This window comes from Solea solea, chromosome 5 (genome assembly GCF_958295425.1).
Source record: "Solea solea chromosome 5, fSolSol10.1, whole genome shotgun sequence".
NCBI classification, from domain to species: domain Eukaryota; kingdom Metazoa; phylum Chordata; class Actinopteri; order Pleuronectiformes; family Soleidae; genus Solea; species Solea solea.
The window spans coordinates 11,515,657-11,543,247 of NC_081138.1; the positions used below are offsets into that span (position 1 = coordinate 11,515,657).

General features: G+C 37.5%; 1 protein-coding gene across 1 annotated transcript in view; it reads left to right on the top strand.

Moving 5' to 3' along the window:
• luzp2 (leucine zipper protein 2) overlaps positions 1-26,991 on the top strand; it is a 121,893-nt gene extending 94,902 nt beyond the window's left edge. The window contains exons 7-12 of the mRNA XM_058630384.1: positions 5,584-5,646; positions 8,914-8,988; positions 9,497-9,661; positions 16,621-16,725; positions 20,933-21,007; positions 26,058-26,991. Of these exons, the coding sequence (XP_058486367.1) occupies positions 5,584-5,646; positions 8,914-8,988; positions 9,497-9,661; positions 16,621-16,725; positions 20,933-21,007; positions 26,058-26,171 (597 nt within the window). The 3' untranslated portion in view covers positions 26,172-26,991. The remainder of the gene's footprint in view (positions 1-5,583; positions 5,647-8,913; positions 8,989-9,496; positions 9,662-16,620; positions 16,726-20,932; positions 21,008-26,057) is intronic.
• The last annotated feature ends 600 nt before the right edge of the window (positions 26,992-27,591 follow it).

The window sequence follows — 27,591 nt, forward strand, 5'->3', positions numbered from 1 at the left end:
ATACTGAGAAGATATTCATTTTTAAAAGGCAAAGGTTCCAAACTGAGACTGTAATCACACTGTAATCACTTCAGAGTGACAGAAAGACAGATACTAAAGCTGATAAACTGTTGGCATCAGAGGAGATAATTGCACACTTCATTAAGAGTGTGTCTGTCGGAAAGGATGTAAACGTATTTCCCGATAAAGATGAGTTATCTTTCTATTATGATTTATTGTATCCTCACTTATGTATGTTTAGTATTGAGCTATTACACTTTTCAATGCGTCTAACACAAGTTATGACAGTGAACACCAACTCAAACCCTTGCACTATGACTTAACTGTTGTCCATAAATTCTCTCTTCACGCCTCAAAGGTCTTTTCAATTAGGATTTCCTCAAAGCAATGTGAGAGCCAAAATAAAAAAGCAAAGCGAGAATGCTTGAGATTAAATCTATAAATGTTAAAATGACACCTTAGAAGTCATGTTCAAGAACCAAGATATTTTTAGCTGGCCATTTTAAAGTACTTATAGCATTAACACAGATAACTAATTGGTTTCGGTCAATTACTTTTATGGTTGATTGATTATATTATATAAATATGTATATATATTTTTTTAATTGTAAAACTAAGACTCAAAATAGTTTTCAGCATACTGTATGTGAAGTGACAGTAGAACGTTAACCCATGCTATTTATGAATATTATCATGAACATGATTGGCTGGTCCACAAGGAAGTGCTCTAACTACTTTTAATGAGTTTAGGGTAATGTATGTTCCATGTAACATTTGGGGCTTATGATTAATTGTAATGAAATAACAATACCATTGTATTCATGTCTGAAATAATAAGGGTGCAATACAGGTCATTTTTCCATTTTTGCACAACCTAATGATGAAATATTAATTGTGAGTATTTTTTTTATTAACTTATTTTAAATGTCTTTAAATAGTTTCTTTATTATATGAATAGGTATACACATCTAGGGAAAGTATATCACAGACTTAGCAAGTTCAGTCAGTGGCAGGCAGCCAGTAGCCTGACTCAGCTGTGCAGTTGTTCATCACCACTCAGAAGCCCTTCAAAAACCCAGCAGTCTATTTAGAATGTCGAGGGAACTTAGCAGGAATCTGCAACTCACTCAGCTCGGTGCTGATGAGCTACTGCACCCTGCTTCGCTGGCTGTACTTCTTACCTAGTCCACAGTAAAATGTCATGCAGACTTTCTGGGCCCAGACGGTGATGTCCTCAGGGTAAAACATCCTCAGTCAACCTCAAGGCTGAGACCCTTTCAGTGAAGTAGAAGGACATGTGGCAATCTGTTGCTCATCTTTTTCTCAAGAGCAGGAATTTATTACCTATTTGCTATTCTGGCACATTAATGGTGTTGCTGCAGGTCATAATTTTGATGAGGGATGGCTGTACTCTTCAGTATTTTAGCTGTGTTTTCAGCAGAATTACATTTATATTACAGTTTGGAAATGTAGTTACACTGGTTTGAGAAGCAGTTTGTATGTACTGGTTGATTTGAAGGTGAATGACCTTGTGTAATGACCTTTTGTCATCATTATGACTCAAAATTGTTTAAGTGTTGGTTAAAAGCATCCAGTTCTGAGGCTGTTGTATGTATTTCTGAGATGGACATTTGTTTTTCTTGTTTTACAGACAAGACAAATAATGTGCAGCCACTGATCGATTGAAAGATTAGGTGTGTTTTATTAAAAACCATGCGGGACAGCTGCGTCTAATCATTGATGCCCTGCATCGTCACGCTTAAGACTGTGGAATCAGGAAGCAGCAAAGAGATCTGCTCTAACTGAGCACTTTATTAGGAACACATACAAGTCTATATCTATTTAAGCAACATGCACATCAGTCTTGCTTATGAAGTGTGAAAAACAGCAAACTTCCCCTAAGGAAAGGTTATTCATACAGAAACCTGTTGTAGAGACGTCAGAGGAGAGTGGCTAGACAGGAGTTGACAGAGAGACTGAGATACCCGAGATTACCCCTCTTTACAACTGTAATGAGCAGGAAAGCATCTTGGACTGAACGATATGTTGAACCTTGGGGTGGACAGCAAACACAAGAACACGATCTGAGGCTGTGGTCAGCACAGTCTCACCAAAACTGGGCAGACTAGACAAACACAACGCGGACTGATGAATCATGAACCCAAACTGCCATGTGTCAACAGTCCAGGCCGGTAATGGTGGTGGTAGAGTAATAGCATGGGGGATATTTTCTCTGCACACTCTGGACATGGCTGAATATTATTTGTTTGCAGCAACCTATTTTCAGTGCTGTGGCTGACGTTGTGGCCACAATGTACACATCATCTGATGGCTACTTCCAGATGAACAGTGTACCATGTCACAGCAAAGGTTGCCTCAAACAATATTTTCTGAAAAGACCTAAAGGCTTTTTTGAGAGCAAAGTAAGGCCTGGTCCAGTATTAGTATGCTCTTCTTTGTGAGTCACTTGGTGTGAGTATGTATTTAGTTGTATTGCTCCAGCATGATCCAGGAATAAGAAATTAGAATTCAAAGCACTTTGTACACATACAGTATGAATGTTTGATGTTTGGTCGCTTTGATAATATGTTGTTTTTGAAGATGACGTATGCTCCGGGCTTTAGTGATGTAGCCTGCAATATAATTAGTAATGTGCACAGTGAGCAATACAGAGCAGATCCCTTAAATAAAACAGATGTATTGCTGTGCTGTTGTACTTCATTCGCTATCCATATTGATTAAATCAGATTACCCTGACTGAAATGACTGAAATGAAAATATATGCTTTCAGTCAGTACGTTTTGGCTGTCAGCCAGTCACTACTGTGCCTCTGCTTGCGTGCTTCAGCCAATCAGACAAACCTCACAAATAGGCCAGTCTGTTTAAACACACATACACATGCATGTTGACACACCAAAGCCCTGTCATGTCATAACACCTGTTTGCATCGGATTTTACGTGATGTTGAGTGGTTGTGCCTTTCTTTGTCAACAAGGACTTGTGGTGAGCCAAATTTAAAATCATTATTTCTCCTGTGTGTTTCTCTGCTTCAGTGAGATGTGTAGTTTACCTTCATTTAATTACACTTGAAAACACAGAAGGAACATACATGCAGACAAACATCAGTATAATCTCCTCATTGGCAGTTCAAGCATGCTCGCGCACGGTGTCATGTTTAGGGACACACACATAAAACGCTGCTTGATGCACTTTGATGCAGCACAGGATTGTGTGGCTTAGGCTTTTGCTCAAAGTTATTGATGGTGTCGAAAGTGAGGGAGCAAAAAAATCAATTTCTTCAAAAACTAATCTGCATCCAACAAAAGGGCTATAGTAAATTGGACACATAAAATGCAGGTAGTCAGGGGGGAAATGAACGAAATCTGTCAAGATTTAGAAAAAGGAAACAAATGATAAAGTCCCTGTTTGGGTGATTTTACACATGATTACTTTTATGAGTAAAGTATAATGTGTGCAAAGTTAATAATAATACAATAATGGCCTTGAATAATTTTGCAACCTTGTGTTGCTCACCTCTGCACTTCCCCTCAGTGGTATGGAAGGTTTTAGCCTCTTGAAGCTCATTATTTTTGTTTTACAGCCGCAACTTGACCATTGTCATCACAACAGGCAGCTGTTTCCACTTCTTATAAACCCACTGCACACTATACCCACCCAGCACCAAAACACATACAAGTGCCTCAGTGGTGATCTTAGTGCAGCATTAAGCAGCTAAAAGATTTATTTATCTTTTCCAGGTGTTGGTGCAGATAAAAACAAGAGAAGAGTTAGAGAGTATTAAAAAGGATAATTTAAAATCTTTTGCTCTGTGTCAGTTGGATGTGGAAAGAAGCAGCCGTTTGTAAAAATATGTCCCACGGCAACTTAATAGTATGTTGGTTAACAGCTTAAATGTGTTGCCCTGTAACAATGTCTTTCATAAACTGCTGAGGATATTACTACCATCTGTTGTTAAATAATCTAGCAAAGTTAGTGTAACTCTGAACCAGACTGAAGGAACCACAAACCAAGCTGCCCTTCTTTATCAACAAATAAATAAATAAAAAATGAACAGAATGCAAGACTGAAATATATGCACACAAATACTGTACATACTTTATCCTAGAATATTTTTTGAAAAGTGAAACATTTGAAAAATATTGCATCATTGTATTTGGTCTTGTCATTCTTTAAAACACAGGCTCCAGCCTTGCAGAATTTGAACCATCAATATGACAGCTCTCATTTTTATTTATTCTAAATAAATAATAGACCAACAATGTGGTAATTGAAAGAGCTCAGCACATTTAGTGATTCCAACATTTGCATTTCTGAGTTGTGACACTTTTTTAGTCAGGCAACTATTTTGAAATCTGCATTCAGCAAACTAATTATCTGTTAATATCTGAGTTAATATTGCATTTTATGACCTCATCTACAGATAAGAGAACATTACATTTAATATAAAGAGGTTAAAGTGAATCTTGGAGTTGGGTCTCTGGTGTTTAACCCTATAGCTATTTATGAGGATGTTAATATTTGTATCCTAGACAGAGATGGGTGTCTAGAGACATGGAAGCACTCTGGGAAGAGCAATAACTGGTTACATTACAGGATAAATAACACATAGGTGCCTCAGCTTTATGTTCAGTGAGTTTTGATGAAACTGGACCCCACATGTCACATTTTTACTGCCACTGCGAAGAAGTTATAGATATTGACAGTGATTTTGAATAAAAAAATTTTTGGAATCTTCTCACTTCTTTACATTTTGTGTTTCCACAAAACAACAGGTGGATGAAAAGGGCAGATTACACAGGGCCATTATGCAGAGACAAGCAACTTGTCAAACCAATGGGAAATTCAGAGTCTTAGAAGGTTATACACTGTCGATAAATTGTCAGAAGAGACAGTCAAACATTTTGAGTCATGGCATTATTATTTGAATGCTAAATAATCACAGGTACAAAGAGTGATCAGAAAATAGTCTCACTAACGACACAGCAAGAAACGCTGTAAAAGGATACTGAGGTCCAGGCTTTTTAGTGTTCAAGCTCACATTGGGCAACTTTGAGGATGCTGGCTACCAAGCTATCTAGTCAACACCCTCTGTGCTCTGTGTGTACCCACTGATGTGGAGCAACACAGTGAATGTCAGGCAGAGCTGGTCACTGTATGTATGGGCAACACACACAAAAAAGAAAACTGTTTATGTGTATGTGTGTGTGTGTGTGTGTGTGTGTGCTGCTTACAAAATGACAGGCAAGACCTTGCTGTAATGTGCATGTGTGCGCTCATGGTGGTTGTGGTTGTAATATGTGTAGCGGGGGTGAGAATTCAGATTTAAACAGTGGGCAAGACGTTGGTGCATGACTGCGTCATTGTGTGGACTATGCAGTTCAGTGAAGGGGAGATTTGATATTTTCTTCCTCTCACTAGGGCCATCCTTTAAGCCAGAGCTTTACCCAGGGAACACTCACAAAGGAGTCTTCTGCTGCAGCTGGCAGAATCCTGCTACGTGATCTAAAACCAATTTCACTATTTGAATAAGCTAACTCTTATTTCCTTATCTTCTCGTTGCAGTCCAAAAAAATCCAGGCTCAACTGAAAGAACTGCGGTATGGGAAAAAGGATTTAATTTTTAAGGTAAGCACAAACTGAAGAGGGGGGGCGGGGTCTTTATAGTAGCTTCAGACCAGAGGTAAACAGGTGCTTCAAAACAACTTGAATAGATGACCCCATCACACAAGGCACTCCAATTAAGTCTGTCTGTGATAATACAGATCCTTCCAGCGAGGCAGACACCTGCAAAGTCAATTGGTCAGCACTTTCTCCATATAACCTGTTGTCTGTCCCTTCTACTGCAAGGGCTAAATGTTCTCAGATCTGAGTATTTATTGAAATTTACTGACCTTTCATGCCTGTTTACGGGGTTAAAATGTCAGTTGACATTTCTGCCTCGATGATGTCATTTCTTAAATGTATGTTTTGATTCTGCAGACCCATCATTCCTAAAGCTTTGTCTGACATAAATGAATAAAAAAGACTGGCTCCATCAAGACTGAATTTTATGCCACTCGTAATGCCTGAATATATTGTCCCTACATGTCCTGTTCCTGGTTCTCTTTCCAGCCTGTGAATGATGGATGCATCGACGTGTTTGCCCTGTGTCACTGCTCGTAAATCGCTGTCTCTAAATTGCATCAGTCAATCACCAAAAAAAAAAAACAACCTTATTGCTCAATGTCACCAAACATTTCACTCGGACCTCTGAAACACGGCGTCTGAGATTTGCAGACCCACACAGATAGAGCTAATTTGACCACATTTTTGAAAAATGAAAGTCAGCTTTTTCTTTGATGGAAAGGTCAGAGAGAAATGCATCATGTCCCTGATCTCAAATGATCCCTCAAGCTATTCCTGAAAACTCATCTGTATTCCCCATATGCTGTGATCAAAATCCCAGCGGGGGACGAGGGAGCAGCGAGTCAAGAAGAGTCACTCAAGTTTCGGAAATGTCATCAGCCTCACAGGGGAGATGTCAGTCAAGGCATCCTGACCAGCAGGCATCTGAATGTGGCTGTTGCACTATAAAAGTGCATTTTGCAGCAGATTGTCACGGCACGCAATACACTTTACAACATTCACAAGAATGGAGACCAAACTGAATCAAGAAACCTTTTTGAGAAAATCTATCAGGTACAGTCATGAAAAAAAAGGGACCATAACATTTTACTATAAAAAAATAAAATTGAAAAAGGAAGTTTTTGGTCAAATCCAGCATTGCAGATTTAAAAATTGAGGACATAATATAGCACCCAGAGAATAACTGAAATGTAGCCGGTCTCAGATTGTACTTGCTCAGATTTAAACTACAACTGGAAAAAATAGACTTGACACTGAATCCAAACTTAACTGTCCCAAAACTAAAATGCAAAAGCTGCACAGAGGCAGGTTCCCCTTCACTTGCTTAGTCATAAGAGTTTTTCCTTGCATTTCCCTGTGAGACAATATATTTGCGGAGAAACTATATTCAAGCCTTTTACATTTTCTTTTGTCCTTCCCTCCATTTTAAATCTATCCCAGCAGCTACGTCTCTGCCAATTTAGAAAAAAAAGAAAGGAAAAGAAAAGAAAAATGATGGTCTGATGTAGTAGCAGAGTGGCTGGTACCTCACTGACCCCACACCTCTCTAATGGACTCAACACAGAAATATAGAGGTTTCGACTTAGAGGCACTAAACCTGAAAGTCAGCATTTGTGGGTCAATGGCCATGCACTGGGAGTCCTCTGAGTATCCACTGATCATGCTCTGTGTAATGGATGGATACAGAGACGTCTGAAGCATACAAACTCTTCAGATCTCTTACAAGACTAACTAAGAGGAGGTTTTTTTTTACTATTTCTAGCCAAATTTGCCTGAAGTCATGATTATTCAGTACTCTACACTTTCCTAAACTCAGCAGTTGGTGTTGTTTTGCAATATTTCTTAAACTCATAAACATAGAGAGTGGTGTCCTGAAGACCTCTTTAACCTGGAACCTGCCAGTGGTTTAATTGCAAATGTCTTATCAATTCTCTACTGTCCTGTTAAAAGTCGTTTTAATCAATACCCTTGAAAATCATTAAAATGTCTATCAGTGAATACTTCCTCCCTTCGCCTTTTGCCACAGAGAGATTATAAACAAGCCTTTGTGACTTTGATTTAGGAACTTTTCAAAGATCTCTTCAAACTTCTTTGGATTCCCTTGCAAGTACAGCCCAGCAGCTACAAATGACTTTGTCCTAAACTTCCTCTCGACAGAAAAAGACCTTCTGAGAGAAAGATCAGATTCTTGGGGATTGCTGCCCTTGACTTCCACTGTGTGTGTGATTCATCTGTCAGAGAAAGCAGACACGTGTTTTATCTGCCAGCTGATAGGTGTGAGTGGTCGACATGTACATCATTAAAATTAGCACTGTGCTGACAGGAATGGTGATGTAAAGATACAGTAAAGTATCCACCGCTGTTATCACAAAGCTCACAATGTTTCACATAAGTCTATTAAACCAACAAAAAGAGCCCCATCACTCATTTGTATACGCTTATTTTTTTTGCAGGGACTGTTGATGCTGTTTGTTGCGTTAGCTGACCTTGGGTGTTTCAGAACTTAAGACTCTACACTTCATCATTTTTAGAGGCCAGTAAAAGACACCCAATAAACGTTCATGGCTCAAAGTCCATCACCAAGGAGAGTTTCACACAGATCGCGTGCATATTATCCCCTTTCTTTTTGATGATTAATGTATCCATAGTAAAAGCTCTGTTGGTCCTTATATGAGTTACTGTATATGAGGCCATTTACTGAAAATGTACTTTTCTGTTGGGGATTAAACTCAAGCACTGATGCTCATTAAGGGGTTTGATGGTTTCAGGGAGTCTGCTCCTAAAACTGTCAAGATTAAACCTTTCTTCTATTTTATTTTATTTTATTTTTCAGTGGAGCTTTGAATGAACATTGTTATATGACTACCCTTTTCATTCGGTACTTCTCTGAGTGAAATTGATATCTATGACTCCCCCAGTACTTCACAACTAAAACATGAACCAAGAATTAAGTCAGTGATACGCAGCTATGATCAGGCAGGTTTATGAGATCCGGCTACTTTCTTGTTTAAATAATCAAGTGATTCCTTTGGTGCTAAAGGTTATTGCTTTATTAAGGTGTGTAAGAGTGCACTGGAGGTGTGCAGTACAATAATAGAGCTTTGTTTTTCCTTTTCCGAGACAAAAGTGACAATTAGTTAAGTAATAAAGGGGAAAGTCTGTCCTTTGCGCAAAATATTTGTGTTACAGATTACAGATTACTGGGTGGATGAGCTGGGGATGGAGAAATGCTTTGTATGCAAAAAAACAAATATCTTGTCTTTACAGGGGCAGCAACTAATGGACTTGGAGCACAAGTTAAACATAGCCAAAGAAGAACTAGAGAAGACTGCACTGGATAAGGTGAATAACAAGGACACATTTTCACTTAATTGTTATTTTATTTTCACAGTTGTTATGGTACGTGCACAGTATTTGTTCAGAGGTGTGTTCAACTTCCAGCTAATCTACAATACAGAAGTCACATCTAATTTATTTAACAAATGAATAAAGGAGTTTAAAAATGCATGGCAGGAAAATGTGCTGATATGGAAAAGGAGCTGGTTCTGGTGCTCAGCCCAGGAGTATTGACATCAGTGGCTGTTGTAAAATAATTGACTAATTATTCTGTCTATTATCATTATTATTGATTAAAGCAAAAATGATCTTTTTCTTTCTCATTCCTCCGGTGGGTTCCGTGTCAGGCCTTGCCTAACGATGCCTCTTAGCTGGTCCAAAGTCTCTTTAAAGCATGGCATCCCATGGCTTTAATGCTTAAATTAATTGCTCATGTTGATGGAAGGAGGGATGGAGGCATCATCGTGTGTGTGTGTGTGTGTGTGTTTGTGTGTGTGATCTTGTTTGGGGACAGGAGTCCCAGCTGAAGGCGCTGAAGGATACAGTCCACATCTGCTTCTCCGCTGTCCTGCACAACCAGCCCAGCAGCCACAGATTCCCCACTGCCCCCGCCCACTTGTTCAGATACTCGTCGCTTATTAACAACTCCAGAGTCACCTTTCAGCAGCCACACGCCAAGGTATGTCAATATTCAACAGTTCCATGTGATTTATAGTAATGTGTAAGTGTTTAAATAAATAAATAAATAGTCCTTCAAACACTGAAAAACACATTTCCTTTCATAGCAACAGTCTTAAAATATCTCAACTGTAAAAGATTGTGTATAACTTTTCTAAACTTTCTCTTAATCCCATTGGACTTTTTGTTTCTGACTCAACATGATATTTTGACGTGGTTCAATTTCAAAGTGCTGGTATTGAGCTTTTTGTCTTTGTGCCACACCGTCTTGTCTTGATCCAGACTTGTATTATCAGTGACTCATATTTGCCATTTTGACAAATGTCTGAAATTCACTCTTTTTCCACAATTTATTTGTTTATGTGAAGAATACTGAAAAGTAACCGACTAACATCTTAGTTTTTTGTTTTAATTGTATCATGTGTTTGTGGTAACAAAATCCCCATCTCAGCTCACTGTTTTTAATCACTTTGTAAATTTTGAAGTTGAAATTAGCAGAAAAAAACATTCCGACAAACTAAAACACACAACATCAAACGTTTTTGAGTTTAATTAAAATATTGCGTCAAACTATATTTTAATTGTCACAGCTACCAAAAAATCAAAAAGTGGTTGTGGTAATTGTGGTTAATTTCAGTGTTACTGCAGCATTTACTTTTGTCCAATGCATTCTTGTTCATTATGGCTTTAAATTAACTGTGCACTTTGAATGCTAAATACTGTTCTACTTCTATTGATTTTGCTCGAAGCACAGCCACAGCTTTCCTAGACATTTGTGACTCGTCCAAGCGACTGTGGCTTATAAACAGTGGCTCTATTTCCCTCTGTAATGCCAAGTGAAAGAGCCACCATGCAAAACAGAAGCACCCTAGAACAAGCAGAACTAATAGATCGCTGCCCATATTAATCATATTAATTGTCTGCAATGAAAAGGCCTGCAGAGTTTCCCCTCACTGTATCTGGTCAGTTGTGTCTGTCGCTGACCACAGTTTTAACAGTGCACCTGCAGTGTCTTAGGATGAAAATAACATAAGTTTGAATTGTAAAATACTGGAATTTCTATTTGCCTCAGTGGTGGTGAAGTCCATTTTCCCCACTGACTTACTGGATAAGATAAAGCTGTTTCTGAATGTTTCTGCTTGTACTTTTCCTCTTATTTCATTTCAAACACCATAAAGTTAAAGGCCATTCCACACTGTAACTCCCACATTGATGACATCACGGAATCTATCTCAGTGCCAAACGTTTCACTTCACCACACATCAGAGTATTCGTAATGCGACATCTGCAACATGAATTTAAGAGTTAGCTGATTATTACCTCATTTTCAAAGTAGCTATTTGTCAGTCTGATGCCATGAGGATCACTCTCCAGAGAGAGATATTCCAAGAAATAATTACTACCAAATATAACAGTTGGGCAAACACAATTCCAGAGGTTGTTCAGAATAATAGCATTTGTAAATCAAGCTGCAGTCTAAGTCGTTTATTATATCAGCCCTTATAGTCAATGACACTGTAGCTTTGGAAGTGAAGCTCAATTATGTTTAGGCATTATGGGAAGGTTGGACTTAAATGTGTTCCCTGTGAATGTATTAATTCAAAGTGACACAGTCTTTGTTTGGAGCTTGTCAAAGTCAAGGTCACAGTAAATTCAACCGACGGATCAGAATGTAATTCCGTTTTTAGTGTTTTTTATAAAAGGTTGCTGCCAAGAAGATTTATTGTAAAAAAAATATACTGCTTTTTGTTTCACTTGCAAAATACATCGACATTTTAGATATAATGAGAAGCGTCAAGGTTTTACCTGGTCAATACTAACTACATCTCTACAACTCTCCACATCTCTATTATATTGATTTAAAAAAAAAAATAGAAGTGTAGAAATGAAGCAGAACATACACATCGCTTTTCTTTCTCAAAGGTATATTTCATTTTACCTATATTATTTTCCCCTCATGTCAGCCTCAATCAGAAATTGTGCTAGTTGTGATTTCTGACACTCAGTCGCTGCAGTCACTTCTTTGAAATGGTCAAGTCGGCCACTGCTCCACTGCTCCACTGGGCCTTATCTGCCATGATTCTGACGAGCAATCCTGTCTTTAAGAGGCTATTTCTCCTTAAAGCAGCCACAATTGACTCTGCATCTGTTTCTTTGCTGTCTGGGATATTTGACATGCCACTTGTTTTTTTTTTTTTCTTCCTTCAGAATCCTTATTTATTTCTTATTGTGGGTAAGAAGCTCAGTCTCTCCCAGAACCACCAGTGCTCTGCTTCTGTACTGCCAATATTCTGTAATTGACATTTGCTGTCCACATTCAAACTCCTGTTGGCATTAGAAGCAAAACGGTATAAATCCATTACAACAAGTGTTGAATGGGCTATCCTCTACTTTGCAATTCTGTGAGCCAAATAAATACAAGCACGTGTCTAAAATAAGCATCTCACAAAAGAAAAGAGAAGCAGAAGAAACTCAAAATAGGGTTGGGTTGATTTTTTTATGCTAATGGAGTTATTACTTCCCTCTTCATTACCATACAAATAGCAGTTCTCCACTTGTGAGCAGTTGCTAGCTCCATTATCTCCTCCAGGCGCTATACACTTTGACGGGCTGTGTGATAAATCTGAGCGTGGCCTCACTGGAAAGATTACTGGGGTTCTCCATCTGTCCACTCTGCCTGTGCACGTGGAGGTTTGTCAAATCTCACTTAAATCACTGCCAAATTTATCTCTAATTAAGTCGTAAAAAAAACAGCAACTGTGCACATTGTGTACAATAGTACACAACGTGCATGAAAGAGCCAAACAGCTGAATTGTAGGGTAACAATCCACACATTACATATTACTCACATATTAGTGAATTGCAGCTGAATGTGTTTAGTTAGACTCACGGGTACAGCACTACACCCACTATGCTTTTGACATATAGAGCAAGACTTTGTCAACTCCAATAAAACATACGTTTGAGTTTCATCATCACTAAATCCGCCTAAATCCAACTTGTAAGTCACTCACTGACACACCGTAAGATTCAAACACACACACCTTTCTTGCTCGTGAAGTGTTCACTAGAGTGAAGATGCTGACATCAGCAAGATTTCATATTTAACAGTGCTGGGTAGAGAGCCAGTTCTTGTGGTCCCAAACGCATGCAGTTCTCATCAAAGAAATGGGAGATGAGGTCTTGGATCCTTAGATCACTGTGTCGCAGGACAAATCGCGCATTTCATAGCCTTGCTCCCAGCACTTAATATTTACTTTTATGGTAGTTTTACTGTGTATAAAAATAGGTGGGAAATTCATCTCTGCCATGCGAGGAGGAGATAGTAGATGGTTGGCGGAGCACAAAAAGCTCAGATATTTATCAGCTGACTTCAGACAGTATAGAAGAACATTTGCATAATGCAACAAATATGAGGAACTTTACCAAGAAATACACTTCAGAAAAGGTTTTTTTAGTCTTTGGTTTTAAACTGGCATAGGCTCTCGGCTACAGGTTAAAAAAATGCATTATTTAAGATGTAAAGTCCATTATCTTATTATTCCATTTTCTGCCTGAATGTATTCTACAATTGAATGCAACATTCTCTGATAATAAACAGTCTCAGTTAAAACCATAAATCCAGGTTCCACCAGAGCATCACTATGTCCATGAAGACAAACCTGCATGTTAAATACATTAATTTTCCATTGCTGTACTGTAAAAGTCTGCTGATTTTGACAGATGCTGTCAAAAGTTAGGAATTTATATATGAAATGTTCACACAAAGGCAATCTTCCACAAGTAAAGATAATTCCTTTGAGCCTGGAACCTGGGAAAGATGTAGCTGCCAAGGTAAGAATGGGGTTTGACAGTGACAGGTTAAGGATTCGAGTGTTCATCCTGCAACCAACTTGCTTTATGCTCAAAAGAGACATATTTTTTGACCTAGTTAAGGAAGGTACTGCATTCTTGTCTTTATGCAGAACACTGGCTACAGCAGACAGAATTGGCTTTGAAGAAATATCTTATCAAAAAAGTGTTAATTATTCACTGTTGGGTGCAACAAGAGACTGTTTGGTAGACAGCAGTAAAAATACTATAATTTTCTGTAGTAGTTTTGTGTTGTAAGTTAAAATGGGGGTGGTGTGGCACAGTGGTTAAGACCGGTACCCTGTGTGCGAATGACATCATGGTCGCAAGTTCGACTCCACCCCTGGCGGATCGTGCTCAATTCCATTGTAAGTTGCTTTAGATAAAAGCGTCTGCTAAATGACATGTAATGTTAATAAGTGCTGCCCTAAGCACTTATTAACGTATATTCAATATTAGGTAATATATATATATATATATATATATAATATTAGGTATTGTACTTTTTACACCTCTCTACATGAAGTCATCAACAGTGTTAGACACCAGTTCTTTAAGATTTTACTTACAAGAAAATACATGTTAATATAATGAATATATAATTGGACAACATATTAAATATTAATATGACATTAAACCAGTGTTTCCCAAATCCTTTTGACACATTAAGCAGAAACAGCGTGTGCTTTGGAAGTGTTTTTATTCTCAGTCAGATTTCTCAAAGGTTTGCATCTTAAAAGATAACAATTCAATTAACAATTAAAAAATCTGATCAAACTGATAATATTTCACACAAAAAACAAAGATTAGAGTAAATGTAAATGTGTGTAACAGAGCTTTTTTTGTCCTCTCTGCTCTCATTAATCATGACATGAACTCTATCTAACTACCCTTTGGAGTGGAACTAAATGTAGCACTAAGTTAATTGTATGTAAAATAGTTGAAACTACCTCCACTTCGGTGCAACAGGAAAAGGCTGCTCACACTGCTGATCAGTAGGAACAATTTAATTATGGCAGTAATGTGGCAGTCACCGGCGTCTTAACCCTATACTTGTCCATTTAGCATCCCCATTAAATGTAAATTATACTGGCTATATATTTTTTTTATTTGAGCAGGGTTTTAAACACGAGAGTTAACAACTGTAATCAAGTAAAGGATGAAGGAAAGGTCAAAGACATGCATTGTCTGCACAGTTTGTAAATGTCAAGATATTTCAGAAGACATGTCAGTTGACAACTTGGCCTTTCTGTTGTTGAAGTTTTGTCTCTCTGCCTGTGCAGGAGCTACAGACCTATAGATCAGCAACAATGTTAACTTGCCTCATGGCCTGTTTGTATGAATTCATAACAGTTTGTATCACATTGTGGGTGAAAACTTGAGCTTGTTGTTAAAATGTCAATGTTTGCCCACACAAAGAGGAACTTGGCGAAGGAGAGGGCAGAAAACTAAGCCTGAGTTTGCAGACAAGCAACAGAACAATTACAGTCCACATTTTGTGAGGGGGGGCAGCTTTTATATGTCTGTATGTCTTAAGTGGAGGAGCTAAAGCAATGCATTTAAATAATCAATTTAAAAAATATGACTACCAGGATAACCATAAGTAGCCTCAACTATATTTTATATTTTTCACATGTATTCAGCTTTATACCCTTATGTTTTGACTGTATTCCAGGGGATCATTTACTGCCAGCGAGTGCACGTTGACACAGAAATCTTATTATCCAGGCTATAAAATTGATTTTAAACCATGTTACGACAATAAAGACAATACAAAAATACTTGTTTATACTTACGCCTCTGCCATGTTATGGGCCTCTTTCCTGAGACAAATGATGAGTTTAGTTAAGTTCAGTTCAGTCATATCATTACTTAGTATTCAACTGATTTCGACTGTGTGCTGGAAGCAAATTGATCAAAGCCTGCATGCGACCACTCTGTTTTTTTATTTACAGCGTACAGTCTGAGCCTTGAATATTTCTTACACCACTGTTTATAAGTATATTAACTTTGAGTCTTGTTTTTATATAGACATCTTGTCGGGGGAATATAGATTGTTCCTCAAGCTCCATAGAGCAGCATTACATCCCTGATTGTCCATCTTATTTCCTTCGTATTCCACTGTCTTGGCAATGTTTTTTTGCAGTGGGTCACTTTTCAAACAAAATCCCAATTCTGGAGCGTTCCTTTTGTTCAGAGATGATGTATGTTAGTACGGTATGTTTACACAAACACCAACATTAGGTTCCTCCAGGTCATTTGCAGACCACATATCAATCATTTTCATAGCACAATCTGAGAGACAAACACCAGACAAATGTTGGTGCTTGTTGCTTTTAATATCTGACTAACAAATTAAAGCATCTGTATGCATATTCTCAATAAAACTTGTTATTAGCACTTTGTTACACAAGGTTTATGCTGTACCCCATAACAAAGGTTACAGCACAACTTTGTTATCTGGCTTTATGTAGCATGGCGGCTACAGTTGAATTTAAATGTGTCCTTCTCATCGGCTACTGAATGGATTGCCATGACATTTGTAGCCACATTCATGTCATCAAAATGAATTTTACCCAGCAACAGTTGTCCTCTGTGCGTATTTGTTATAAGCAATTGTCAGCAGTAAGTAATAACTTATACAATGAACATGGTAAACATTGTACCTGCTTTACATCAGCATTGTCTGCTGCTTGTGTGTCCATTATTATTGAAAACATCTACACTGTAAACTTGTCTTTAGCTGTGTTGGTTGTGAATATGAATTGTGGCTTTTAATGGTCATATTTCAACCGAAAGCGGAGATATAAACATGAGAAATGCTTTGGATCTTAGTACCTGGAATGCAATGCTTAATTGTATTGCTAAGTTAACATCTAAGCCTTAACATTTCAATAATTCTCTTTTACACTCTCTTCGACCCATAGTGAATTTACTTCATATAAATCATCTGAATTTGTTTAGTTAAGTATAAAATAAACAGTTATTAACCTTAAGTCAGAGTGATTTACTTCCCAAGACAGCCCGAGCCACTGATGCATCAACAAGCTATTTGCACATTGTTTTTAACCCAGTGTCCAACTGTTCTGTGTTGATTCTTTTTACAGGACATCTCTAGAGTTCAGAGAATCGTCACAGACAGTAAATCACCCATGAACACTGGTGTAATGAGCAGAGAGGGTGGCGGCATTAAAGAGTGCCAGATGGAAAAGGTGAGTGTTCAGTGTAATTAATTTGTAATGGCCTATGTGACCTCGGGGCCTGTATCCATGAGTTTCACCTGTTCACTGAAGTTATGCTCAGTGCCCCCATGCCCCCATGCCCCCATCCAATGTTATAGAAGCCACTTCAGCTACCAGTGTAATGAGGTTCATTAACTGCAGCAAATCACTTCAGCATAATTATATATCCCTTTAGTTAAAAGATTTATCCATATACACTTTAGTAGTAATCATTTTGTTGAATCCGTTTCTAAATTATTATTACTGTCTCACTGATGCTTAGCCCCCCCCCCACACACACACACAATGCTTGTTGTTTATCTGTTTATATAATTCTAGATTTTTTTTTTGATAATGTGGAAGAGACAAAATAAAAGTGTTGACAACATACTTTTAAAGAATCATTGTAGTACTAATGTTCTGTTTTTATTGATTGCATATTGAATGTAGACATAGATGTATAGATTATTGTGTTGTATTGTTTTTTTTTTTTTTTTTTTTTTTTAACAAACACAAATTATTTCAAATTGAAGATGACCCTAGACAATTTGATATACAATATAACTACTAGATCATTTGAGTAACAATGTGTAATACATATAGTCATAAATGGTCATAAAACCATATTGTGTGATGCAACAGTGACCCTGAACTTTGACCTTCAACCACCAAAATGAAATCAGAACATCTTTCAATTAAATATAATTTGACAAGGAGAAATTACCTCTTTCAGAAGATACCACATCTTTGATTCTTATCAGTGTGTCTTAACTGCATGCAGAGTGCGTGTTAACAACATCTGTGAGAAGACTTTGAATCACTACTGCACTGAGGAGCTTCTTTTAAACATGTGAGGGAGTCGTGTGCCTCACTGACACTTTGGTGCACAGGGATCCCAGTAACCATGACAATTCAGTTCTAACTGAGGCAAAGCGGATTTGATGGAAGCAGGAAAGCAAAGTGACAAGTGATTATCAAGAAATATTAGAGCTTAGCTGATTGACCACAGATGAGACATGCCACCCGAAAAGGAAATTTCCGTCTGTAGAAACTTTTTCAGAGATTGTTTACTGAATGAAAAAGTGCCAAAAACAATGTTCACTGGTGTCCAAGAATCGATCATTGGCTGGGTTGTAAAAATCCTTCAGCAAGAGGGCGAAACATAAGAGGAGACATATTCCAAACAGAGACTGGGATATTGTGTTTGCTCATGAACGCTGCTTCTTCTCCTCCTGTCCTCTGCTCCCCGTAGGCTGGGAGGAAATGAGGAGAGACAGGTTTTATGAGTGCGTATAGGTTACTGTCAATGCTTGAGTTCGAAACTGAAATGTAAAAGGTTCACTGCAATCTATAAATGATATGCTTTCCATAGACAAAGCTAATACTTAACAGTTTGAAATATATATGCTGCTGGTCAAAGGTTTCAGGGTGCCTCAATTTTTCAAATACTACATTTGCATAATTCAGTGTCGTGGGCTTCTATTTTACAGCAGGTTTTTACCAGTGGTGATTGCTCTAAGGGAAGCTCAGCTTCCTCTAAAATGACATCAATATGTAATATGTGTTGTATTCACATCTCAATACTAAACGTGCACTAGAACGAGATTAGAGCGCGTCAATAGTCCGTTCAGAATGAGCTGTTCCTCACAGATGATCGTCTTAAGTGATTTTCATATTCCCGTAGCAGCCTCCGCATTAAAACCACCTGAAGCTCAGCTTCAACTGTTCTCTGTGGGACGGCACAGAATGTTTTTTTTTCACTGCGGTGAGCTCGACGACGGTGGACAAAAATGTCACTTCCACAGAAGCACAGCTTCTCTTGGACTCAATGGAGCAGTGGGCGGGCACAGATGCTGGGCTTCTGCATGATGATTGGAGGAAACTGTCTGAAAGGCGGGACCAATTTTTTATTGACAGTGTTGCAGAAACTTACACGACAGCGGATGCTTTTCTGCCTCAGTCCTGTGTGGATATTTCGAGGATGTCTGTAGACAAATAGCCGGTTGTTGTGTGTTATTTGCTCGACGATATAGACCATTTTTGTATGTACATATACATTGTAAAGAAAAACAGTGATAAGGCATTTAGTTTTTCATATAGTTATCGCCTTTCCTTGTTCTAGTTGTTCGTTTGCAGAATTTATGTATAAATAATTGGACCTGAAAAAAAGCGTCCCTTTTTTAATATAGCACCCACATTGGGTTGGTAGAGCGAGTCGTCTTTCAACTCAAAGGTTGAGGGTTTGATTCCCAGCTCTTGCTAGTCTACATGCGGATGTGTCCTTGGGCAAGACACTTAACCCCACGTTGCTCCTGATGGCTGTGCCAGCAGCATTTAAATGGGTATGAAAGATGAGTGATAGAAAATGCGCTGCACATAGATGTGCTGTATGAAAGTGAATGGATGTGAATGGTCGGTAAAATACAGACCATTTACATTGTTAAAAAAAAAGCAAAGTTACTTGCTTCCATCTGAGCAACCATGGTTGGTGCATTGCTAGCTTGAGGCAACAGAAAGCATTAGTGCTTTTGACCAATGATAACGTGGTGGGAAGTCGATTTCACAGTATTTCACTGGTAATTTAGGGGCACATTATCAAGAAAGTAATGTTGTGTGCACAAGCACATATTTTCCACATGAGCTGACAATCAGTGCATGTACCATAACAAGCAAAGTGACACTGTGCAAATTGTCTGCAGAGGAGTGTTAGTAACTTCACTCAACACACTGTCAAGGTGCAAATGGACTGGACTTTAAAGAATGATGGATCTGGCACAACAACCGTTTTGCCACCATCAAACTAACACAAGTGGATTTGAACACACACACAAAATGCACTTCTGCCATGCAATTTATGCACGTAGCATCTTGCATAGTCCTCTCTGCATTTATGAAATTACAGCATAGAACAAACAATCAAAGCTCACTAGATCATTTATAGAATCAAGTTGAAGTAGCCTAATCAGATAGCAGCTGAATGCACTTAACACGTAATGTTCTTTCTGCTAATGAAATCAAATATTGCTTATAACGCTTGTCCTATCACAAGTCCCACAAATGTGTTGCACTCACCTTACCTTACTTGTTGTGTTCATTCCAAAGCATTGCCACAGACTTTAAATCTAGAGACTGTGTGGCTCTACATCATTTTAAAGCACTGTCTTTGTTTTCTTCTGTTTTTAGCTATAATAATGCTATATGATGAAGCTTTGACAAAAGAAACAGTCTTTTTTGTTGTGTGTGCCTTATTCTCATCATTATAAGAGATCAGTTATTGCCCTAATAATGGATCAGATTGTTTAGTATCCGCTGTGGAACAGCCTTGTACAGACATGGTTTACACAAAACAAGGTCACTTAAAACTTAATCTCTGGCATGTTTTAATCCCTATAACCTTTTGGGATTTTTCACTAAAATTTGTTTTTTTTTAAAGGCAGGTACATTTTTGCATTGTACCCTGTCCGTTAACAGCTGGTGCCCCAAAACAAATTTGACCACAAGAGATAAGAGAGGAGTAATTAATGGACTTTGATGTGACAGTGCTCAGTGTCCATGCTGTGTAAAGCTCAAACAATTCACATCAAAGTCTTTCATATAAGCAAAAATAATGACCATGGGTGAAAATGGCTCTGCATTTATCACAGTGGGGGGATGATTGACATTTCTTGTAGCCATGTGTTCAGCTCTGTTAAGAGAAAACAACACATCCTGTAGGGCTGCAACTACTGAGTATTTTCCGTATTGATTATTTCATGATGGACTATTAGGTCTATAAAATGTCAGAAAACTCTGAAAAATGCCCATCTCTATTTCTTTGCACCCAAGGTAAGATCTTGAAATAGCTTTTTTGTCCTTTCTTTTGTTTCTCTTTCAGCCATCAGCAAACACAAGGGTATAAAGATGGCGTTAAAAAAAACCTAAGAACAGAAAGTTAATTACTTGAATAGTTCTTAAACATTTAATTAGCAGTTGTATTGTTGATTACTATCATAAAGCAAATGAGAACATTAGCTGGATGATTTTACGGTTGTCGTCAAAAGAAAGGCTGGGTAACCTTGTGCGAAAATCAAAAAGACACACAGTTTGTAATGTCACTGATGACTATTAAGGGTTCTGGCTCTATTATTTTTGAGTTTGCTTTGAATAACGCCAGTTAGCATGTTTCCCTTCACTGTACTAAGATGCCTCTGCTCCACAGACTGGGGTCAACTGCTTCCAGAATCAGACGGAGGAATCAAGCCCAGAAAGTAAAAAGCTACCAGAGACGCAGCAGGTACGTCATGGAAACAGTCACAGATGCAGACTTTTATTTTGTCATGATCTACTTTGGCCCCACAACAAATGATCAGTCAATCAATTGAAATCAAATGAGGTGTTTAGTGCTGGTGTTTTATTTGTATTCATATAAAAGTTTGCTTGTTTTTATATCAAATTCCCTTTTAAAAGAGCTGCTCAGCTGTAAGGCTTATGCGAGCTACACCAGTCGGAGCAAACAATGCATTTGTTGTGGACTTTTTTCTGCCACTGTATAATTTGATTATCCACAGCTATGTTTAATGACTTGCTTTGAGAAATTAGACTATGTTATTAGGCAGAGATGAAAATGTAATTCCAGAGCATCTTTGTTTTGAAGGATTTTTGCAAGACATGGGAAATTGACTGCTCAAAATGTTTATACATATAGGCTGAGTGATAAATTAACTTTTCATGTACTTGTCAGTGAACAGAAAAACAGAGAATATTACCAGCCTTTTTCCTTTGTAGATTGTTGCAATTTTCATAGATGCACTGTTTCTGACACCATGTTGTTATCCATATAATCTGACAGCAAGTAACTAAACAAGTTACTTTTAAATACACAGTATGTAATATATACTGCTAGGGGTCTCTCATTCAAATTAATATAAAAATACCTCATTTAAAGATGTCATGAAGCAGTTTGGAATTATGGGAATTATGGGAATTGTTGTGTGGTCAAGCTTTGGTGTCAGAACACACAGCAAACAACAATCAGTAGTTGTGATGCATTAATAAAAAAATACACACATTGAAATGCAAAAACAAAAGACTACCCACTGACAAACTAGAGACATGATACTATTTTAACTATTAAATTCAGTCAAAGTTCTCTAAAACCCTCTGTGGTCGTCTCACAATAGTGGAGACGGGAAAGCAAATCACATCATTAAAAAGTGACCACAATTCCACAACAGCAAAGTGCGACGTGAAAAGAGGCAACACTTGCATCACATTCCTTAAAGAAGGCAGTTAATCTGCTAAAATCTAATTTTCATTGTGCCAGTGTCACCCATATTCAACACCCTGCCAAAGCCGAAATGCATAACTGCCTCCCTCATCATATTATTGAATTGAGTCGCACCTGTTTGGCAGTAGCAGATGGTACCGCAAAACAATGCATCTCATTTCAGTGCAGTGCAATACAGTCGAACTGAGCGACTGCCTTGCATTCCAAGTGGCAGTGTTCCATTTTTAGACACGCAGCCTATTTTCACAAAAAAAAAAGAATATTCAAAAGAGATCTTAACAAATGGATATAGATTTGACTTTACTACAAGTTTTTTTGTGCCGGAAAGACTCGTGAGAGTTATTGGTAACAGCTTTTTTTTAAGTAATGAGGCAGTTTACTTTGACATTGATATTAATAACAACAATAATAATAATGATAGTTATTATTATTATTATTACTAGGATCAGTAATATCCTTCACAAGCAGGAAGTGATTCATGTAAAGACTCTTTCCTTTCTTTCCTTTTACTTTTCTATTTATTTATGTTGTTTTCTCTTTGTGTTCCGTTAATGTATCTATAATAAACTCGTTCCCTGCTGTCTGCTGGTACACAGCACTTGCCATTCATGGTGTAGTGAACAGTTTGATTAGTAATGATGAACATTCTAGTCTCTTTGAATCAATCCGCATTAAAGTGGCTCCTCATTCCTGTCACTGCTCCACCTTCATTATAATGTAGTGTGAGAGAGACAACGGACCTGAATGGCATTTGTCTCTACGTTAAAGGCTGTGGATGTTGTGTTTCTGACCAGCACAAAGAAACAGAGCAATGTGTGCACATTTTAGCTGAGATACATTGTACCATAAGCAATCATCTATTGACTGGGTCTGCTCTGGCAGACTCATCAGGAGAGGCTCTCATTGATGTGGCCATAACATTGATAGCCTGATAGACCAGAACCACATTCCCACAGTGGATTTTTCAGGCAAATTAATGAGCAAGTCAACAACACGGAGTGAAATAGAATCTTGCTCGGTTAATACAGTTTCTTCTTTACAGCCTTTATTCATACGCTGGTTGTCTGCCTGCACCCATCATTATGACTTCTGAGTTTTTTTTCTTTCTTAAGTTAAAAATATAACATGAGCGCACGTCAGCAAACCCTGAAATTCTCAAAGAACAGAGCATATAAGCACATTGTTCATCTCTGACATTCCTGAAATCATTAGAGTTGTGCAAAAGGAAGCACACTGCCTGAAATATGAAGAAAAAAAAAATGTTTCATATAAGCCATCAGTTTTTTTGTTTATTTTCTTCCCCCACAAAATAAAAGGATGCCATCTTCTTGCTATCACCCACATATTCACTGACAATTTTCCCATAGGGAAAATATTTAATGCAAACCTAAGTTTTATATTACAAACCCCATTTTCCCAAAAGTTGGGATTCTTTCTAAAATGCCATAAAACCAACCTATTGCAATTCATTAATTCACTAGAGTCTGTTTTTAACAGACAGAAGGACAAAGAAAATAGTATTTTTACTGTTAAATTTAACTGTTGAATAATAAAATAAAAAATAAATTAGAAAGTGATGCCTGCAACCCATTTCACCTTCACATCACCTTTTCTTGTAATTATACTTTTAATCAGTTAGGAATTGAAGATACTAATTTTTACATGTAAATGTTTATTTGTGCTGCACAAAGTCTGACTATTTGATGCTTTATAATGTGCCATACATTTTCAATTGAAGACAGATGATGAAAGACCAACATTACATTTTGTTCAGTATTTCACTGAGAAACGTTGTTTTTGAACTGCCAACTTTGAATTTTAACATGAGCTATGACCCATGATTGACCCAGCTTGTGTCATAGCCTTCACATTTTTGTATACATGTATTTGCCAAATACATATATGGTTTGTCAGTGAAAAAACTGAAAATCTTTCTTTTCTTTAATTTTCTCCATCAAATTGTCCAAACTTTTCTGGAAATGGTGATTGTATTTTCCAATAGATAATTATATGATAACATTATTATCATATAATTATCTTTAATGGCAGTAGCCCACCAAATGTTTTGATCTATCACACATATAATTGCTTTGAATGTTTTATTTCAAAAAGTGCCGGTCATTTTCTGCCTAGTTTGAAACCATAATTGACTTGTTTCTTCAGCTTTCAGCACCTGACCTGACATTTACTGTGATGCACTGATTTTATCATAATATCATGCAAATATCATACAACTCTGAAACTGATTATGGTCAGTTTCAGAGTTAAATGTCATGATCCTGAGCATGATGGGATAAAATGGCGTTGCACATGGACTATTTGTATTTCTTAAGCAAGCAGAGACACAACACAATACAATGCAATGCAATACAATACAATACAATACAATATAATAGAATACAATAACCCACTGCCAGGCAGAGTGATGTGTAACTCTGTCATTTGCAAACAGCCAGGAAGCTGTAAGGCATTCTCCAAAGTGACATTGGTAAACACAAAACAGATGCTTTGCCAAGGGAATTGGTTTTTAGTGCCTGTGTACAGCTTAAACATGTCATTGCCAGAATGGCTTAAATTATTCAAAATGCCACAGAAGATTGCTTTCATTAATGAAAAACACCATGGCCCAATAATTTCCTCTTTCAAATGTTACAAGGAAATTGTCAAAAAAACTAAAACAAAAAAAGTCCCCCCCCCCCCCCCCCCCACACACACACACATACACACATAACTACTTAAAGTGCATTGTCTTTAATTGTGCCACTGATCTGTAAACAGACTGCCATCAGTGTTGCTCTTCAAACTCTTGTCAGTTTCCCATCACATCAGTAATTTAATTGCTTTTATTTGTGTGATTTTATTCAAGTGTAACTCACATGTGCTCAGTTGTACTGTAATCAATAAATGCCACACCGTTAAAAGTCAAGACTTCATTAACTAACACATTTTGACAAGGTTGTATTTACCATTAACCTTTAGCCAAAGGTCATTTGAAGCCACTCTGAGAAGAGTTACATGTTCTGTCACTTTCTTTCTTCAGCTTTTGTTTTTTTCAAGTCACGTCAAGTCAAGTCACTTTTATTTATATAGCACATAGAACATCCCAAACATAGTTGCCTTGAAGGGCTTTACAGTCTCTACAGCAAGTGACACCCTCTATACTTAGACCCTCACAACGGATGTGCAGTAGATGTCACATGTACCGAAACTTTATATATAAAATGTAAAATTTACAAAGAATAGAAACATAATTCACAGAAATGTAATAAACACAGAAAAAATGAAGCTGCTGCTATTTAGATTGCCCCCAAAACAACTGAAAATTAAAGGTTCAGTTTGTAACACTTAGACAAATTTATTGGCAGTAATTATATACATAATTGGTTAAAATTAAGAATAATTTGGTTTCTACAGCATCCAAAGGAGAAACCAGCCGAAGTGTGCATTTCACATTTTGAAGTAGAGATGTACGTCTATTCAGGTTGTTCCCTGATGGCCTGAAGGGAGGGGCTAAGAGGAGGAGTCCTACGTTTGGGACATTTTTCAGTATCATGGTTAGATGTGACATAATTTTGCTTAATACTGCTTTTTACTCAACATCTTCAAATTCTAAAGCCATATCCTTTTTTTACCTAACCACCCCAAATGGTACAGCTTTTAGAATTAAACAATTGAACAGCGTAACCCAAAGCTGTGCATTAAGTTGGTCTCTAAACTCCATAAACATCAACTCAAGTGTCAGCTCAAAGACACTGCCCATGCAGTAATAAAAGCAAAATAAAACTGACACTGCACATCTCATGCTCATCTCCCGTGTCTAGTTTTGAGGGTCCGCGCCTCACCTATTTCTCATGTGCAGTTCCAGCAAAAACAGACTTAATAATGATATTGACATTCTACCAGCATGATTACATAAAGTTGACACCTGTCACTTTGTTTTAGTGTATTTGCTAAAGTTGTATACATGAAAATATAGGTATATGTCTTTTAAACTTCTACTGTGCAGATTGTCTCTCTGTCTCTCTCTGTCTCTCACAAATTGTTATCTTCTGAGCAGCAAAAGATCCAAGCGCAGACTGGAAAACTCAACACAAAGCTCTCGGGTAACAGTGAGGAGGCAGCAGGAGGCAGCAGCAGCAGCAAAAAGACAAAGCCACATAAATACAACTGAGTGGACGACCAATCATCCAAAAAGTGGAGCTCCTGCATTGCCCGAAGGATCGTTCTAAGAGCACACACTTGCGCACTCTCACAAAAACTATGTGCGCCCACACACACACACACACACACACACACATTTTTAAACATGCAAACGCACACACACACAGACACACACATACACATATGCATATCAGCATTGTTTGCGAAAGCTGAGACACTGGAATTGTCAAACTTTGAAATGTCATCTGAAAACCACCATAGTAAAATGGCATGCATTCTAGAAATTCTTTTTAAAAAGGTAGCAATGGCACTGGTAACTTGTTTCATGATTGTTCATTTGTTGTTTACTTATCTGAATTTTATTCTGAGTGAGGACACTGCTTTCTTAAATGTGTGATCTTTATAGAAAAATCCCTTTGCACTGGTGAGGTCTGACACTGTATCCTGTGATAAGTATAAACCAATTGACCACTAAAAAAATATCCCTACTGTTATTACTATACTACTACTCTTCCTACTCCTTCAACCCAACTTAGAATATTGTTTGTCACTCATTGTAGCACGGTTAATTTACTCCTCAACATTTTGAAATATAGAGGCTCAAGTTGGCTGGCCAACTGTTCAACATTTAATATTTCAGCACTCTTCCTGCCTTTAACACTCCAGAGGCAAAGAGTCAAAGACTCACAATGGGTCGTCTCCCTGAGAATGTGCCATGCACTGAGTAGTAACCCCTAGCTACATGTACCTGTGTTACCTGACCTTTCTGTGTCCTTTCAATAAACTGTAATTTTCAGTAAATGTGTGAAGAATAAATGGTTATTTGTGGGAAAGAAATGAGTAAGCATGTTTGTGATCACGAGTGGAAAATGTCACAGAGTGAAAAATCTGAATTTACACCCTCTGAATATTAATTACACGTCGAGCACATACTAGGTTGTTAGGGAGGTGGTGACACACACGAGGACAAAGCAAAGTGTTTTTCCCTGCTTTTTTTTTAAGAGCAATTATTCATCACAATTTTTTAAAAGTTGACTTGTAATTGTAACAGAATAGAAAGGCCACAGCTGTTACTTGCATTCGTTGCCTCTGTACTAATGTGTATGTACAGACATGCAAAATAGATCAATTAGAGGCACAACTCACAATTATTTTCACAATGTTTTTATTATAAATCGGAAACATGGCAGGGATGTGAAAAATGGCCTTTAAATATCTCATGTCTGGACAAAAAAAGGAGAAAAAAAAGAGGATGACAAAAAGAGCACACATTTGAACTAAGTTAATTTCCCAAATCTCCCTAAATATTGGTCACAAAGAAATTTTCTAATATTGATTTCAAGTTCATTTCAGATAATAGTTAAATAAATAACTAACTAAATAAATAAATAATTTATTTCCACTATAAAAAAGCAGCATTATCAGTAATA